Source organism: Lissotriton vulgaris, chromosome 5 (assembly GCF_964263255.1).
Source record: "Lissotriton vulgaris chromosome 5, aLisVul1.2, whole genome shotgun sequence".
Taxonomy (NCBI): Eukaryota; Metazoa; Chordata; class Amphibia; order Caudata; family Salamandridae; genus Lissotriton; species Lissotriton vulgaris.
The window spans coordinates 306,592,449-306,608,511 of record NC_141693.1 but is presented as its reverse complement, the minus strand read 5'-3'; the positions used below and the strand labels follow the sequence as shown (position 1 = coordinate 306,608,511).

General features: G+C 48.0%; 1 protein-coding gene across 1 annotated transcript in view; it reads right to left on the bottom strand.

Moving 5' to 3' along the window:
* The window catches only part of GABRD (gamma-aminobutyric acid type A receptor subunit delta), a 237,594-nt gene that overhangs the window by 111,182 nt on the left and 110,349 nt on the right, over positions 1-16,063 (bottom strand). The window contains exons 3-4 of the mRNA XM_086921533.1: positions 12,753-12,820; positions 4,236-4,456 (exon numbers count right to left, since the gene is read on the bottom strand). Of these exons, the coding sequence (XP_086777659.1) occupies positions 4,236-4,456; positions 12,753-12,820 (289 nt within the window). The remainder of the gene's footprint in view (positions 1-4,235; positions 4,457-12,752; positions 12,821-16,063) is intronic.

Here is a 16,063-nt window from a genome sequence, read left to right as displayed (position 1 = left end):
TCTCAGTCGCATACACACGCACACACACACACACACACGCCCACACACACGCTCACACACACAGGCGCACCCCCCCCAACCTGCTCACACACACACACACAGTCACACAGTCACACACGCACATCCATACACTCAAAGTGCCCATCTCTGTCTCGCTAGCCTGATGCACCAAAAAACACGTCCCCCCTACTCACCGGGCTGACTCAGGACTCCCCCGCTGCTCTCAAGGCCGGTCTTTCCTCCTCAGGTGTGTGTCAGCGGCTCAGGCTTGGTAGCAGGCGGGGCTCTCCATGATCACGCACCGCAAATCTTCCTGCTAGCTTCGTGGATGACGAGTTTCCTAGACGTCCGATGTGCACGCTCACGGTACACGGAAACACGCACAGCGTGACTTTGAGTGTGCGCCCGTACAGCTGAGGCGCATGCTCGCACGCTCACGACATTATCCTTCGCTTGTTACTAATCTGTCTGTCTTGAGCACAAAAATGTGTGGAACGAAGGGCGAACATATTTTTTTAAATTTTAAAAAGTTGTTAACGCGCCGAAAAATTGTAAACAAGCCGAAACTGGAGCATAATCCGTCCTCAGCAGCAGCCGGAGCTGGACATGCGCTTCCCCACTCTGCCGCGCTGGTGGCAGTCGCCGCTTTGACGGGCCACACTGAAGCACCGCGGGGCGAGGAAAGAGTGCAGGCTCACTCGCAGGAGACTGAGTTACACTTCTGAAGTGAGGAAACACCGAGGCTGAGCCGTGTCACTCGGAGCGCGACTGCTGAACACTTTGGACGTTCTTGGCTGAACTCTCCTTCCTCCCCGCGACCCGTGTGAAGCGTCCCGTGGGGTCCTACTGCCGGGCAACAGGTGGAAGAGAGAGCCCGTGGGAGTGAAGCATGGTCCGGCCGGCACTGCATGGATCCTCTCCTGAGCTTAGACCCGCCAGAATGCATGACCTGCCCCGGGAGGTAAGACGGGACCGCGACTTCCCCGGAGGGTATTTATTTATTTAATGCGATTTTCTACAGCGCGAACATTACCCGAAGGTGTCAGAGCGCTTTACAAAAGAACCAGTTGTGGTACATAAGGATTTAGGATTACATGAGTTACATAAAAGATACAAACAGGATTTTTTAAGGCAAATGTACAAGTTGTAAAGTCATACAGGGCCTTGAGCCATCCTCATTGTATGCACTGCCCCCCCCCTTCCCACAAAATCTTTTCACAACTTGCTCCACCGTCGAGATACTGTGCCACGAAACCTGCTGTACCGTAGACTCCCTGCCTCCAATCGCACCATACTACACACCCTCACGATCCCCGCAAACTGCCAACCACCCCACATGCTTCAGGTGTTTCCCTTTATTTGTGTTCCTGTTTCATTTGGTGTGTGCCTGCTCTCTCTCTTTGATCTACCATGACCACCTGCTTCCGGTGTTTCTTATTACACACTTACGGCGAGGAGGGGGGCTTCTCCTTAATGACTTCTAAAGTGCGGAATTTTCGGTTTCTCCCTTTGCGTCAAATCTCTCGTCATAACTACTCCCGCAAAGATTTGGGATTTACTTTTTCAGCTGTGAAATGAATCTCCACATTGACCACTTTTTTTTAGCGCAGTATACCTCAGTGAGGTGATAGTTTGCACTCTGTAATCTTTCATTCATTCGCTGTTCCCTCTTATCCACATCTGATTTTAGCTGTAGATCTGTTTTCCCTTTTCCTCCCTCGATAGGTTCTAGAAAAATGCAGACTCAATGCAAAACTTTTCATATATTTTGGAAAGTAGTTCCCTCTTCCGCTTGTATTAATCGATGTGATGAGTTTGTTCCAGAGTTCAGCTCTGCGCACCGTCAGTGGATGACCCCAAAGCGTCCCTTCATCAGTCCTGCTGCTGCCAGGAGGAGAGTCGAGCCAGCTGAAGGAGAGGGGGGTTTGTAGCCACGGTTTGACAATCTAGATTTCCTATTTGTGGTTCTATGATACCGCAGTAAAATGATCTGGAAAATGGCGTTTGTATACATTCCCTAAGGAAACTCAAGAGTTTGGGGAATAGAGCACCGGTCATTGTTTCAAGCTTTATTACAAATGTCACAAAAAGATGTTAATATTTCACTTCTGTTCTTGGATTTTCGTCACAATAAAATACACTGAACATAATCTTCACAAAAGTTATTTATTTACAAAAGTTTAAGCTATTGCCATTATAAATTACAATAACTTTTATTTAAGTATTTATTATTTAGAAAAATTAAAAGCCATTGTTATTTGTAATATCAATTAAGCATGGGCGAATTTAGCGAATCTCGCGTTCGCGAATTTTGCGGATTTGCGAACTCGCAATCCGCAAAATCCGCGAATTCTCGCGAATTTGCGGATTTTTTTTTTTTTGTGTTTGCCACTCTCTGTCACCACTGCCACTCTCTGACTACCCATGCCACCCTCTGGCCCACCCATGCCACCCTCTGTTTCATCACAGCACCCTCTGGTTGTCCAGTTTTACATTATTGTGGCAAAGCAAAGCACACCTTCCCTGCCTCAAGTGACCTGAATTAATTTGGGGCTGATTAATGTGTCACAGAATATTTTTTTAGCTGGCACCTGCTTCCTTAGTGCTTCCTGATTAGTGATCTTTTGCACTTGCTAAGTGCTTTCATTGTTGCAAAATTAGTTACAACACCTGCCCTGCCCCAACTGACAATAATGAATTAGGGGCTGATTAATGGATTTGAACTTCCAGCCTGGCTCCTGCTTGTCTCCCTTAGCTGTAATTCAGGACCTTTGTGGCATATGTGTAACTATTCTGAGGTTCAGAGCAGGGTCACATAATAGTTGCAACTGGCAACTGAACTCTGGAGGGGCCCCTCAGGAAGCACTACAGGAAATGGCTACTAATGATGAGCCTGAACTTTTGAACCTGGTAAGTTGTTTCAGTTTTGCTAAGATCGTAGTTCTGCAATTTAGCACTTATTCGCGGGGCGTGAAGTTGTACTGGGAAGCCGCGAACTCACGCGAACAGTGCGAGCAAGCCATAAAATCCGCTGCTCGCGGATTTGCGGATTTTGCGGGAGATTCGCGAATCTCGCGGATTGCGAATTTACCGAAAATCCGCAAAATCCGCGAGCGAAACTGATTTTCCGCCCATGCTTAATATCAATACATCTAAGTCACATAAATACAAAACATGTTGCATTACAAATGCTATAGGTGTCACATTTGCAAACAATAAAAGTATTGGCATTGTAAATGGCAAAGCTATTAATGTCGCTATTTTCAAAACCAACACATAAATAAAAAATGTGTCATTTACAAGACCAATAGCTCAAACTTTCCTAATGCGAGACCTATTGCATTGCAAATGCTTGTGTTTTTTTCTGTAAACTCTATCCGACGGTCAGACGCGAAAACCTGGCATCTGTTTCAAAACGTTGGTGATTTTACAAATATAGACATGCTTTTTATTTTCTTTGTATGTTGCCTGATCCACTTGTGTGTCGTCAAGCAGTAGGAAGAATTCCTGAAAACTCCTCTGTGCAATAGAAAATATATGGATATCTAATGATGTTTCTTAACGCACCTGTGTATATTTTTTTTGTTCCTCTTACAATTTCCCATTAAACTCATGACCTTATTGCCGGATGTTCCAACCTCAGAAAGTGAATGTTGCATTCATAGTTTTACTTATGAATGTATTTATTATCGATTTTAGCATGCTTATCTTTTTAAGCATTTTATTGTGCCTATTGTCCCAATTAAACATTTTAAGACAAATGATTTACATGTTGGAGATTCTTCGTTCTTTAACACGGAATTATTGCATGATATTGTGCTGTATATTTTATTATTTTATGATTATATTTGTATAATCGAATTAAGATTTATTTGATTTGATTGGATTGAGTTTGACAGCCTCTCGTGGAAGAAAATGTTCTGCTTGGCCCACTTTTAAGGTGTTGGGTATAGAAGTTAATGTTAGCGTTTACAGCTGGGCTGCTTAAACATGTTTTTAGTATACCTAACCACCAGCTACCCGGCTTAAAAAAAATTTCTATATCACAATCTACTCACTGTCCAGCACCAATATGTTTTCAATATCTCCTATAGCCTGCACTGTGACGATGGTCTCTTTCTGAAAGAACATGCTCAAAAGAAGGTTTTTTACTTTTACTTTCCTGGGGTGTAGTTCATAATTCTGTATACTTTTGTGTGTCAGTAGCATAGGGACAGTCAATCAGTCTACCATACCTGATGCTGTATAGAACCACTCCATCGGGCTGAAGTCGGATTAGTTTGTTCTCCACCGTGACGTCATGAAACCATGCTGACTTGGCATTCACGATGAAGGTATCTGGAAGCCAGAGCTTATCCACAAATCTGCTGTCCAGGCCCAGTGTCTTGTTTGTGTGGTTGTAAGACAGCCTGTCATCCCGCCAGCTCTGCCGTAAAAACACTGTCATAGTGTACTCCTACAGAGAGGGCAGAAACCACCAAAAATCATGTTATCTTACTGTGAATCCCTCTGATATTCAGTGTCTTATATTCAGTGTACCTACTCAAACTTTGCACTGTGCAGTGATGTCTGTAAGCATGAGGGCTGGTGGCGGTTAACCAAACACCAGTATTAACATACTGTCTGTGAAATGCAAAAAGATACGTCTCACATAAAAATAGGTGTATATTATCTATAGTTATTAGGAGTATTACTTCCTGATGAAGACCTCTGAAGTCTTGTGAGGTTGAAACGCAAGCATCGAAGCAGTTGGGGAACAAATTGATAGTCTTCTGAAGCTTAAATCATGGGACTTGTTTTTGCAGCAATAGTGGTTAAACTACACCCCCAACAGGGACCACAAAGACTGCTTTACACAATGATAGATATATAGATGGATCATGACATCTCCTATCACTTGTTGATCCTCGGTTCTAATTATGATCATTTATATGTTTCTCTGTATGTATGTGTTTAAATGCATCTATTTGCTGGAACACTGAGATCTCACAGGGAACATCAAGTAACTACATGCACTTCTCATGAGATGTTTTAATAGGTTTGTGGTTTGAATTCTGATAGGAAAGTTCTTTTTGGAAGTTTTTAAATAAACAATAAATTATTTAATAGTACTACTTGAGTTTGAACAAAATATTAATGATTTATGGCCTAGTGTGGAATCTTTCCTTTTCATATTAATTTCTAATACCGTTAGGGCATTGAGCACATAGTCCAAATAACCTCCTGGCACTCAGCACAAAGCCGAAGAGACTGAGGGCAAACATTGGCATTCAAGGCCAAGCACAGCTTATAGAAGGAATATAAAACATGTCTGCAAAAAGGATTCAAAACAATGACATTACAGTGCAACACGAAAAGAAATGCAAGTTAAAAATGACACGAAAAACAAGTAAACCATGAAAAAAGATACGTTAGAAGTAGGAATATATTTTTCAAAATGCAAAATAACTAAAGAATGAATGAAAGAAATCCTCAATGGTAAAGCTTTTCAAAAGGAAACAGAATGACCGACACAATGAAAAGTTGCTGGACCACATGCAAGAGGTCTTTTTTTATTTTATTTCTTCAACTCTTGGATGAAACACACAATGGGAAGGTGATTTGGGGCCATTGCTACATGCGTGGTGTGAGAGCTGATGGTCAAGGGGGTGGGAGAGGGAGGGGGAGTGCAGGGAACCAGACAGCAGGTGGAAATTGTGAGGTGAGTCAGGGTGAGATGTTAGTATGAGAACGTGGTCAGTTTAGAAGATGGTTAAAGTCGGGGGTCTGCGTGCCCTAATGTAATTAGGATGTATACAATCGGCTGACAAGAGCTGTAACCAACTGCTGGGAGTAACCTGAGAAAGAGAGGCAGTGTGGGACGAAGTACGTATGGCTTGCCATGGTATCCAAGGGCCACAATGATTTGTTGTAAATTATGGATGGGGCTATATTTCAAATTTGGCGTCCAGGTGACCGAGGTGGGAGAGCACTGTGGGCAGAAGCGCAGGGCATTTACAAGTGAACAAGCCCTCGAGAATCTCATGAAAAACTGAAAAATCGACAAACCCTTGGATGACGCATGTTTGAGTTGGCTTGCAAGCCTCTTTAAAATATCTACTAATGCCGTAGATTTTGGGAGGACACCTTTTGAGACCACCTATGGCAAAACATGTTAATTAGAAAGGAACCTCAAAGGAAAATGGATTGGAATGAGAACTTGTGGAAAAGCCAAGCTGCTTGGAAGGTTGCATCAAAAAAACATTTTTTGACACAAGTACAACATAGTAGAGTGTCTTTACGGGTTTCAATTTTCCTTTTCAATTATTTTGTGAATTGCGGTAGGGTTTTTTTAGTGTGTTACAAAAATTGCATTAATTACTGTTTACTTTCTGAAAACATTGCGTTTATCTATCTATCTACAGAATTGATTTAAAAGCACTATACATACCTATTTTGTATAAACTTAGTGAGCGCACTTGAGAGACGTATTTCTCAGTCAAGGAATCAAGGGAATGCAACAAAGGTTCTGCTCTACTTGCACTTAAACCATCAGCAGGTTTATTGTCATTGTTGATAAGTTACGTTTTAAGGAAAGATACCACAGCATACTACTGTAATTTAAAACTTTATAATCCCTCTGCTCCTCCCCAATCCTGAGCACGGACACAATATGGTGTGTATTTGAGATATCAAATTGAGACATGGTCAGTGTGAACCAGGACAGGGTCGAATTGGGATTGCTCACACAATCAGTATTTCCATGGCATGATTGCATTAAATTTCAGGAAGTGGTGAAAATGTCTTATGAGAAGCGCTTTGTATACTGGTCAGTTATCTGACTGTACAAAAGCAGACATAAGGGATGCTTAAGTTAGGACGGAGGTCAAAAAATTTGGGACATATTTACAAAAAAAGTCAGAGCACGGAGCTGTGCCAAATCAGCAGTGTCGTGCACCAACATTTTTAAAATGCAGGGATGCGCCATATTCACAAGAATACCAAGCATCACTGTGTTTTCCCTAGCGCTGGCACAAAAAAAACTGCCTGGCACCAGCGCAAGCACCCTGCAGCCATGTTGCAAGGGTGCCTGCGCTTCAGGGGAGATTGTTTATGTGGCGGAAGGGACACCTTCCTGCACATAAACAATCATTCATGGCGATTCTGCTCTTTCTATGTGTGATGCAGAATGCAGCACACATGGAAAGAGTAAAAAAACGAGGAGAAATTAATTTGATCTCCTCGTATCTCCATTCAAACGCCTGGGCAACCATGGCATTAGAATGGTGCTGTTTTTGGTGCTGACTGGCACTTCTATAAACCTGGGACAGAGTCAAAAAGCGGTAGGTGTTGCGGTGGAATACCAACAACAACACCCATTGCACGCCCCTTTGCGGAGAGGACTGCGGCAGAAAGGGGCATATTTACAAGGTGGTGTTAAGCCACGTTAAGTGGCTTAGCGCCACCTTGTAAATATGGGAAATGGCGCTTCGCCACTGAAGCATCCTGGTGGCGAATGGGGCTTGTAAATATGAACTCTTGTCTTCTGTGCAGTCTCTAAATGGTTAGACCTATTATTAAATCGGCTTGGTGGAGAGATATGAGGGGCCCACTTCATTGCTAGCACTAGGGCCCACAACACCTTTGTTAGGCTACTGGTTTTAATTCAGTGTAAGGTTGATACAGGGGCGAAGCTTGGTCGGTAAGATTGGGGGGTGAAAGCTTCGGATTTTCAGACAATGGCGCTGGCATATAATGGTACAATACATTATAGGATAAGCGGGGTGCATGAGAGTGGCTAAAGGGCAATGGAAATGGAAACAAATGCGGATTGGTAAGGGTACTAGGTGAGCGAAAACACATTATTTTGTAAAATTACTGACATGTTGAAGACTTTCAAAACAGAGAGGGAAAAGTGTGTGTGCCTTTTTAGGTTTTGCCTCGCCAAAAAGATGCGCTCTGCGCATCTTTTTTGCGCAGCAAAAACCTAATGAGAACTGTAGTGTGGCTTTGGGTCGGCCCTCGTCATTCATTGGCTGGCTCCATAAATGGAGCCTAGCCATTGGATGAGGGGCCTGTCCGTCAATGCCGGACCAGACACGGGGCGTTCCCGAGATTCTTTGGCTTTTGGCTACGTCAGCCGAAAGCCTCTTCTCGGGAACGCCCCCGAATCTGGTCCGGGATTGAGGGCACCCGCCGGGAAAGGGCATGAAGGTCAAACCAAGCTGCAGGGAGGTATCGCCGGCAGCCCGTCATCCGAGGAGATGGTTGGCTGCAGGGAAAGTAGGAGGCATGAAGATTATACCGAGTGCAGAGTGGTGCTTCAGAGTGGAGCTTCAGAGTGGAGCTTCAGAGTGGAGCGCCAGAGTGGAGCTTCAGAGTGGAGCTTCAGAGTGCAGAGTGGAGCTTCAGAGTGGAGCTTCGGAGTGGAGCTTCAGAGTGGAGCTTCAGAGTGGAGCTTCAGAGTGGAGCTTCAGAGTGGAGCTTCAGAGTGGAGCTTCAGAGTGCAGAGTGGAGCTTCAGAGTGGAGCTTCAGAGTGCAGAGTGGAGCTTCAGAGTGGAGCTTCAGAGTGGAGCTTCAGAGTGGAGCTTCAGAGTGCAGAGTGGAGCTTCAGAGTGGAGCTTCAGAGTGGAGCTTCAGAGTGCAGAGTGGAGCTTCAGAGTGGAGCTTCAAAGTGGAGCTTCAGAGTGGAGCTTCAAAGTGGAGCTTCAGAGTGGAGCTTCAGAGTGGAGCTTCAGAGTGGAGCTTCAGAGTGGAGCTTCAGAGTGGAGCTTCAGAGTGGAGCTTCAGAGTGCAGAGTAGAGCTTCAGAGTGGAGCTTCAGAGTGCAGAGTAGAGCTTCAGAGTGGAGCTTCAGAGTGGAGCTTCAGAGTGCAGAGTGGAGCTTCAGAGTGGAGCTTCAGAGTGGAGCTTCAGAGTGGAGCTTCAGAGTGGAGCTTCAGAGTGCAGAGTGGAGCTTCAGAGTGGAGCTTCAGAGTGCAGAGTGGAGCTTCAGAGTGGAGCTTCAGAGTGGAGCTTCAGAGTGGAGCTTCAGAGTGCAGCTTCAGAGTGGAGCTTCAGAGTGGAGCTTCAGAGTGCAGAGTAGAGCTTCAGAGTGGAGCTTCAGAGTGCAGAGTGGAGCTTCAGAGTGGAGCTTCAGAGTGGAGCTTCAGAGTGGAGCTTCGGAGTGGAGCTTCAGAGTGCAGAGTGGAGCTTCAGAGTGGAGCTTCAGAGTGCAGAGTGGAGCTTCAGAGTGGAGCTTCAGAGTGGAGCTTCAGAGTGGAGCTTCAGAGTGGAGCTTCAGAGTGGAGATTCAGAGTGGAGCTTCAGAGTGCGGAGTGGAGCTTCAGAGTGCAGAGTGGAGTTTCAGAGTGCAGAGTGGAGTTTCAGAGTGCAGAGTGGAGCTTCAGAGTGCAGAGTGGAGCTTCAGAGTGCAGAGTGGAGCTTCAGAGTGCAGAGTGGAGCTTCAGAGTGGAGCTTCAGAGTGCAGAGTGGAGCTTCAGAGTGGAGCTTCAGAGTGCAGAGTGGAGCTTCAGAGTGCAGATTCAGAGTGGAGCTTCAGAGTGCAGAGTGGAGCTTCAGAGTGGAGCTTCAGAGTGCAGAGTGGAGCTTCAGAGTGGAGCTTCAGAGTGCAGAGTGGAGCTTCAGAGTGGAGCTTCAGAGTGCAGAGTGGAGCTTCAGAGTGGAGCTTCAGAGTGCAGAGTGGAGCTTCAGAGTGGAGCTTCAGAGTGGAGCTTCAGAGTGGAGAGTGGAGCTTCAGAGTGGAGCTTCAGAGTGCAGAGTGGAGCTTCAGAGTGCAGAGTGGAGCTTCAGAGTGGAGCTTCAGAGCGGAGCTTCAGAGTGGAGCTTCAGAGTGGAGCTTCAGAGTGGAGCTTCAGAGTGGAGCTTCAGAGTGGAGCTTCAGAGTGGAGCTTCGGAGTGCAGCTTCAGAGTGCAGCTTCAGAGTGGAGCTTCAGAGTGGAGCTTCAGAGTGCAGAGTGGAGCTTCAGAGTGCAGAGTGGAGCTTCAGAGTGGAGCTTCAGAGTGGAGCTTCAGAGTGGAGCTTCAGAGTGTAGAGTGGAGCTTCAGAGTGCAGCTTCAGAGTGGAGCTTCAGAGTGCAGAGTGGAGCTTCAGAGTGCAGAGTGGAGCTTCAGAGTGGAGCTTCAGAGTGGAGCTTCAGAGTGGAGCTTCAGAGTGGAGCTTCAGAGTGCAGAGTGGAGCTTCAGAGTGCAGATTCAGAGTGGAGCTTCAGAGTGCAGATTCAGAGTGGAGCTTCAGAGTGGAGCTTCGGAGTGGAGCTTCAGAGTGCAGATTCAGAGTGCAGATTCAGAGTGGAGCTTCAGAGTGCAGATTCAGAGTGCAGATTCAGAGTGCAGATTCAGAGTGGAGATTCAGAGTGCAGAGTGGAGCTTCAGAGTGGAGCTTCAGAGTGCAGAGTGGAGCTTCAGAGTGGAGCTTCAGAGTGGAGCTTCAGAGTGGAGCTTCAGAGTGGAGCTTCAGAGTGCAGAGTGGAGCTTCAGAGTGCAGAGTGGAGCTTCAGAGTGCAGAGTGGAGCTTCAGAGTGGAGCTTCAGAGTGCAGAGTGGAGCTTCAGAGTGGAGCTTCAGAGTGCAGAGTGGAGCTTCAGAGTGCAGATTCAGAGTGGAGCTTCAGAGTGCAGAGTGGAGCTTCAGAGTGGAGCTTCAGAGTGCAGAGTGGAGCTTCAGAGTGGAGCTTCAGAGTGCAGAGTGGAGCTTCAGAGTGGAGCTTCAGAGTGCAGAGTGGAGCTTCAGAGTGGAGCTTCAGAGTGCAGAGTGGAGCTTCAGAGTGGAGCTTCAGAGTGCAGAGTGGAGCTTCAGAGTGCAGAGTGGAGCTTCAGAGTGGAGCTTCAGAGTGCAGAGTGGAGCTTCAGAGTGCAGAGTGGAGCTTCAGAGTGGAGCTTCAGAGTGGAGCTTCAGAGCGGAGCTTCAGAGTGGAGCTTCAGAGTGGAGCTTCAGAGTGGAGCTTCAGAGTGGAGCTTCAGAGTGGAGCTTCGGAGTGCAGCTTCAGAGTGCAGCTTCAGAGTGGAGCTTCAGAGTGCAGAGTGGAGCTTCAGAGTGGAGCTTCAGAGTGGAGCTTCAGAGTGGAGCTTCAGAGTGTAGAGTGGAGCTTCAGAGTGCAGCTTCAGAGTGGAGCTTCAGAGTGCAGAGTGGAGCTTCAGAGTGCAGAGTGGAGCTTCAGAGTGGAGCTTCAGAGTGGAGCTTCAGAGTGGAGCTTCAGAGTGGAGCTTCAGAGTGGAGCTTCAGAGTGCAGAGTGGAGCTTCAGAGTGGAGCTTCAGAGTGGAGCTTCAGAGTGCAGAGTGGAGCTTCAGAGTGCAGATTCAGAGTGGAGCTTCAGAGTGCAGATTCAGAGTGCAGATTCAGAGTGCAGATTCAGAGTGCAGATTCAGAGTGGAGATTCAGAGTGGAGATTCAGAGTGCAGAGTGGAGCTTCAGAGTGGAGCTTCAGAGTGCAGAGTGGAGCTTCAGAGTGGAGCTTCAGAGTGGAGCTTCAGAGTGGAGCTTCAGAGTGGAGCTTCAGAGCGGAGCTTCAGAGTGGAGCTTCAGAGCGGAGCTTCAGAGCGGAGCTTCAGAGTGGAGCTTCAGAGTGCAGAGTGGAGCTTCAGAGTGGAGCTTCAGAGTGCAGAGTGGAGCTTCAGAGTGGAGCTTCAGAGTGGAGCTTCAGAGCGGAGCTTCAGAGCGGAGCTTCAGAGCGGAGCTTCAGAGTGGAGCTTCAGAGTGCAGAGTGGAGCTTCAGAGTGGAGCTTCAGAGTGCAGAGTGGAGCTTCAGAGTGGAGCTTCAGAGTGCAGAGTGGAGCTTCCGAGTGGAGCTTCAGAGTGCAGAGTGGAGCTTCCGAGTGGAGCTTCAGAGTGGAGCTTCAGAGTGGAGCTTCAGAGTGGAGCTTCAGAGTGCAGATTCAGAGTGGAGCTTCAGAGTGGAGCTTCAGAGTGGAGCTTCAGAGTGCAGATTCAGAGTGGAGCTTCAGAGTGGAGCTTCAGAGTGGAGCTTCAGAGTGCAGAGTGGAGCTTCAGAGTGGAGCTTCAGAGTGCAGAGTGGAGCTTCAGAGTGGAGCTTCAGAGTGGAGCTTCAGAGTGGAGCTTCAGAGTGCAGAGTGGAGCTTCAGAGTGGAGCTTCAGAGTGGAGCTTCAGAGTGGAGCTTCAGAGTGCAGAGTGGAGCTTCAGAGTGGAGCTTCAGAGTGGAGCTTCAGAGTGGAGCTTCAGAGTGGAGCTTCAGAGTGGAGCTTCAGAGTGGAGCTTCAGAGTGCAGAGTGGAGCTTCAGAGTGGAGCTTCAGAGTGGAGCTTCAGAGTGGAGCTTCAGAGCGGAGCTTCAGAGTGCAGAGTGGAGCTTCAGAGTGGAGCTTCAGAGTGCAGAGTGGAGCTTCAGAGTGGAGCTTCAGAGTGGAGCTTCAGAGTGGAGCTTCAGAGTGCAGAGTGGAGCTTCAGAGTGGAGCTTCAGAGTGGAGCTTCAGAGTGCAGAGTAGAGCTTCAGAGTGGAGCTTCAGAGTGGAGCTTCAGAGTGGAGCTTCAGAGTGGAGAGTGGAGATTCAGAGTGGAGCTTCAGAGTGGAGAGTGGAGATTCAGAGTGGAGATTCAGAGTGGAGAGTGGAGATTCAGAGTGGAGATTCAGAGTGGAGAGTGGAGATTCAGAGTGGAGATTCAGAGTGGAGAGTGGAGCTTCAGAGTGGAGATTTAGAGTGGAGAGTGGATTTGTCAGTGATTGCCGGTTTAAACCAATTTCTGGAAAGCCGAGGTCTCTTTCATATGCTCCCTCTATTCACTTATAGCAGACACTTCCTGCACACAGGAGGACTTTACCATGTTGGCTTCCGAGATGTGATCAATGCTGGCGACTTCAATATCAAGAGCAACAGTCACGGGAGGGCCTGTAAGGAGAAGCAAAAGATAGGGCATGAGAGAGAGACAAAACCGAGAAAGACAGGGTAAGAAACAGAAAGAAAGAAAGAACCATGTGGTCAGAAGCTGAAAATGAAGCTGTTATGCAACAAGTTAATCAGACGCTGTAGTACTTTGTTTAAAAACTTGCTCTCTTGTTCAGTGACCACTGGGTTAAATATATCGACTCACTCTGATATTGATTCCAGCTTAAGTTCAATTACTAATTGAATGGTTATGGTCATATTACGAGGGCCCTGGAATTCCAAGTGTAGACAATAATGGGAGCTCCCCAACCCACCAGGAATTACAAAATCCGCAGGAACACTGGGGTCGGGTGTTGTTCACCTGGACATTTCACCTACTGAAAGAGCAAAAACGCGGATTCAGGCAGGCTATCCTCCAAAAACGTATAAACAAGCATTGGTCAAACTGGGTGGGATCTGAGGGGAACTATATGCCATAGTTTTTAAAGAAAAATAGTTCCCCTACTTTTTTGTAAAATGACGACCATTGTGGGTCGGCAAATTTGAGAGTTGAAATGCTTCGGCTGAAATGTAAGGCAGGGAGTCAGTCTTCTGTGCTGTAAAACTGGAGGGAGAGGGGGCAGACAGTCAGTGGCATAACAAAACTTGAGCCCCCCCTCACATACATGGAAGGGACCCCCCCCCACGCTCCAGACTCAATCAGGAGCTCTCAGGCTGGGGACTCGCCACCCGTGTAGTGCCAAAGGGGGCCCCTGGAGCTTGGGGCCCCCCCTGCATCGTGGGGGCTGCGGGGGCTGATGTTACATCACTGCACACAGCTGCAGAAGCCTTCTTGCCTGGGTGCCTGCTGCCTGAAATAATTGCAAAGGTGCATGTAGTAAATTACTTCTCTACTGTTCTCCCCTGTATAGAATGTACCATGACATCATGGAATGCCTGGGTGTCTCTCTGTGATCAAAGTGTCAGTTGGTCAACTCAGGCTGAGCTGCTTGGAGCTTGCTCCTGGTGGGGTTTTTATCTATACTTCCTATCTTCTCCTACTTACCTATCCTAGAAGGAAAACTACAATAAATGATTATCTACTTACACAGTTGGAATGTGCATCTTTCCTTTACTAAAAGTACCCTGTGGTGTACCCTACTAAGGGGAAGTTCAGTAGTTTTCCACGGTGAGTATTCCGTGGTGTACCCTACTTAGGGGAGGTGGCGTAATTGTGGAAAGGGGCGACCACTCGGTCCCCCCGAACGTATGGTGGAGTACCCCGATCCCCCCGGGAAGCCATTTTGGGCGGGAGGCGCGTCTCGGCTGGTATGCCCGAAGCGGCGTAGCCGGGGCGCGCTTTTTCCCGCCCAAGAGTGGGTTGTCCTAGACACTGAAGCCGTCAGCCACGCCCCTGGAGGCGGGGGGAGGCGGGTTTACGCCCGCCCAAAGAAGAATAAAAGGAGCAACGATCCAAGGAAGCATCCTCTTGTTCCTGTGCTCAGAAGCTGCACCTCCTCGCTGCACGTGAGCTCGAGACGGAACGAAGAGCCAATTTTGAAATTTGTAATTTCTCTCTTTTTTCTTCCAGCACTGCAAATCGCGTCAGGACCTTTCACCTACGTGTGGAGAATGCCGGGCAAGAGAGTCGCAAAGAAGGTCAGCACCGACCAGATGCTCCGGATGTTGGTGAAAGACATGGCAGAGATGAAGAGAAAAGTGGCGGCCAGGGAAGGAAGAGGGCCAGGAATGGGTCAAATGAGGACGAGGTCCCAGTTCCGGAGGCTCCCCCGGCGAGCCCTCCTAGACCAGCGGAGATTCCCGCGCCGGCTCCTGCCGAGGGCCAGAGGATCCCCGTTGTGGTTACCCCAGTGAACGAGGGGGACATGCCCCCGGAGTTGGCCGCCCAGCTGGCGGCATGGTTGGGTAAGAGCAGCGGGGGTCCTGTGGCTCCGGGGGACACGGCCGAGGAGGCCAAGCAATTAATGAGGCAGTTGTGGCAGTCACGGGAGGCCGCGAAACCGCCTTGTCCGTTTGTTTCCCCGCAGGCTCCAGTAGAGCAACCCGCAGCTGGCACGAGTTCGGCAGGAACGGCGGTTACAGCTTCTAGCTCAGGTAAGCAGCTAATGCCGATTGCGGGGAAGGGGTCAGTACCCTCGAGAAGGGAGAAATTGGCTCAGCATATCCCGATGGAAATCAAAGAACGGATATGGGCTGAGAAATATGTGAACATGTTCTCCTTGCTAACTGATCATTACGAGATTGAGCATGTGAAAGTCCAGAAAGAACTTATGCATCCGAGTGTTTGGCGCGCAAAAATGGCCGCCTTTAGAGTCGATGAGACGATAGGTAATTGGGGTAGGGCATTTGGCATATTCACTTCGATTATGGGGAAACGGAGACCTGACTTGTTGACCGAGTTACCTGTGTACCAATCACGTATTATGGAATTTTCTCAGACATATGCAGGCAATGAGTGGTTTTGCTATGATAATATTTTTCGTAAGGCTAAAGAGTTCGACACGTGCCTGACTTGGGATTGTTACGACTCCATTTCTTGGCAAAAAATGGAGAACTCAGGCATGTTAAAGGCGCCATTGTTGGGGGGGGGGGGCGGGGGTGAGTTTTCCCGCCAACCATCCGGGGCACCCTTTCGGGCAGGGGCAAGTAATGAGCATCACCCAAGGCCGAACGGCAATACAGGTAAAAAAGGGGTATGCTGGAACTTTAACAGGGGAAAGTGTACGAGGCCCCAGGGGTCATGCAAGTTTAGGCATGACTGTGGGGGGTGTGGACAGTCCTCGCACCCCGAGACCATGTGCAGAGCCAAAACGGGTGATAACGGAAGTAGGGGAAGCGCCAAACAGGTCTGACAAAGTCCGAGGGGCGGCTTTACCTACACCAGTTGATACCATGGCAATGATTCCTTGGCTTAGTAAATACCCTGATCATGTCTCCGCTGGGGTGTTGCGAGACGGTTTTTCCTATGGTTTCCGCATCCCGGTGGGGAATTTTCAGGGTAAAGCACAGTGTAGGAACCAACTATCAGTCATACATAATACGGCAGTGGTGCAAGCGAAGATTGGGAAAGAGGTAGCCCGGGGTCGGGTTGTGGGACCATTCAACATGCCACCAGTTCCTAATTTTGTTTGTTCACCCTTGGGAGTGGTCCCCAAGAAGGACCCGGGTGAGTTTAGACTGATACATAATTTGTCAGCCCCGAGAGATTTGTCAGTTAATGATGCGATAGACCCAGAGCTTTGTTCG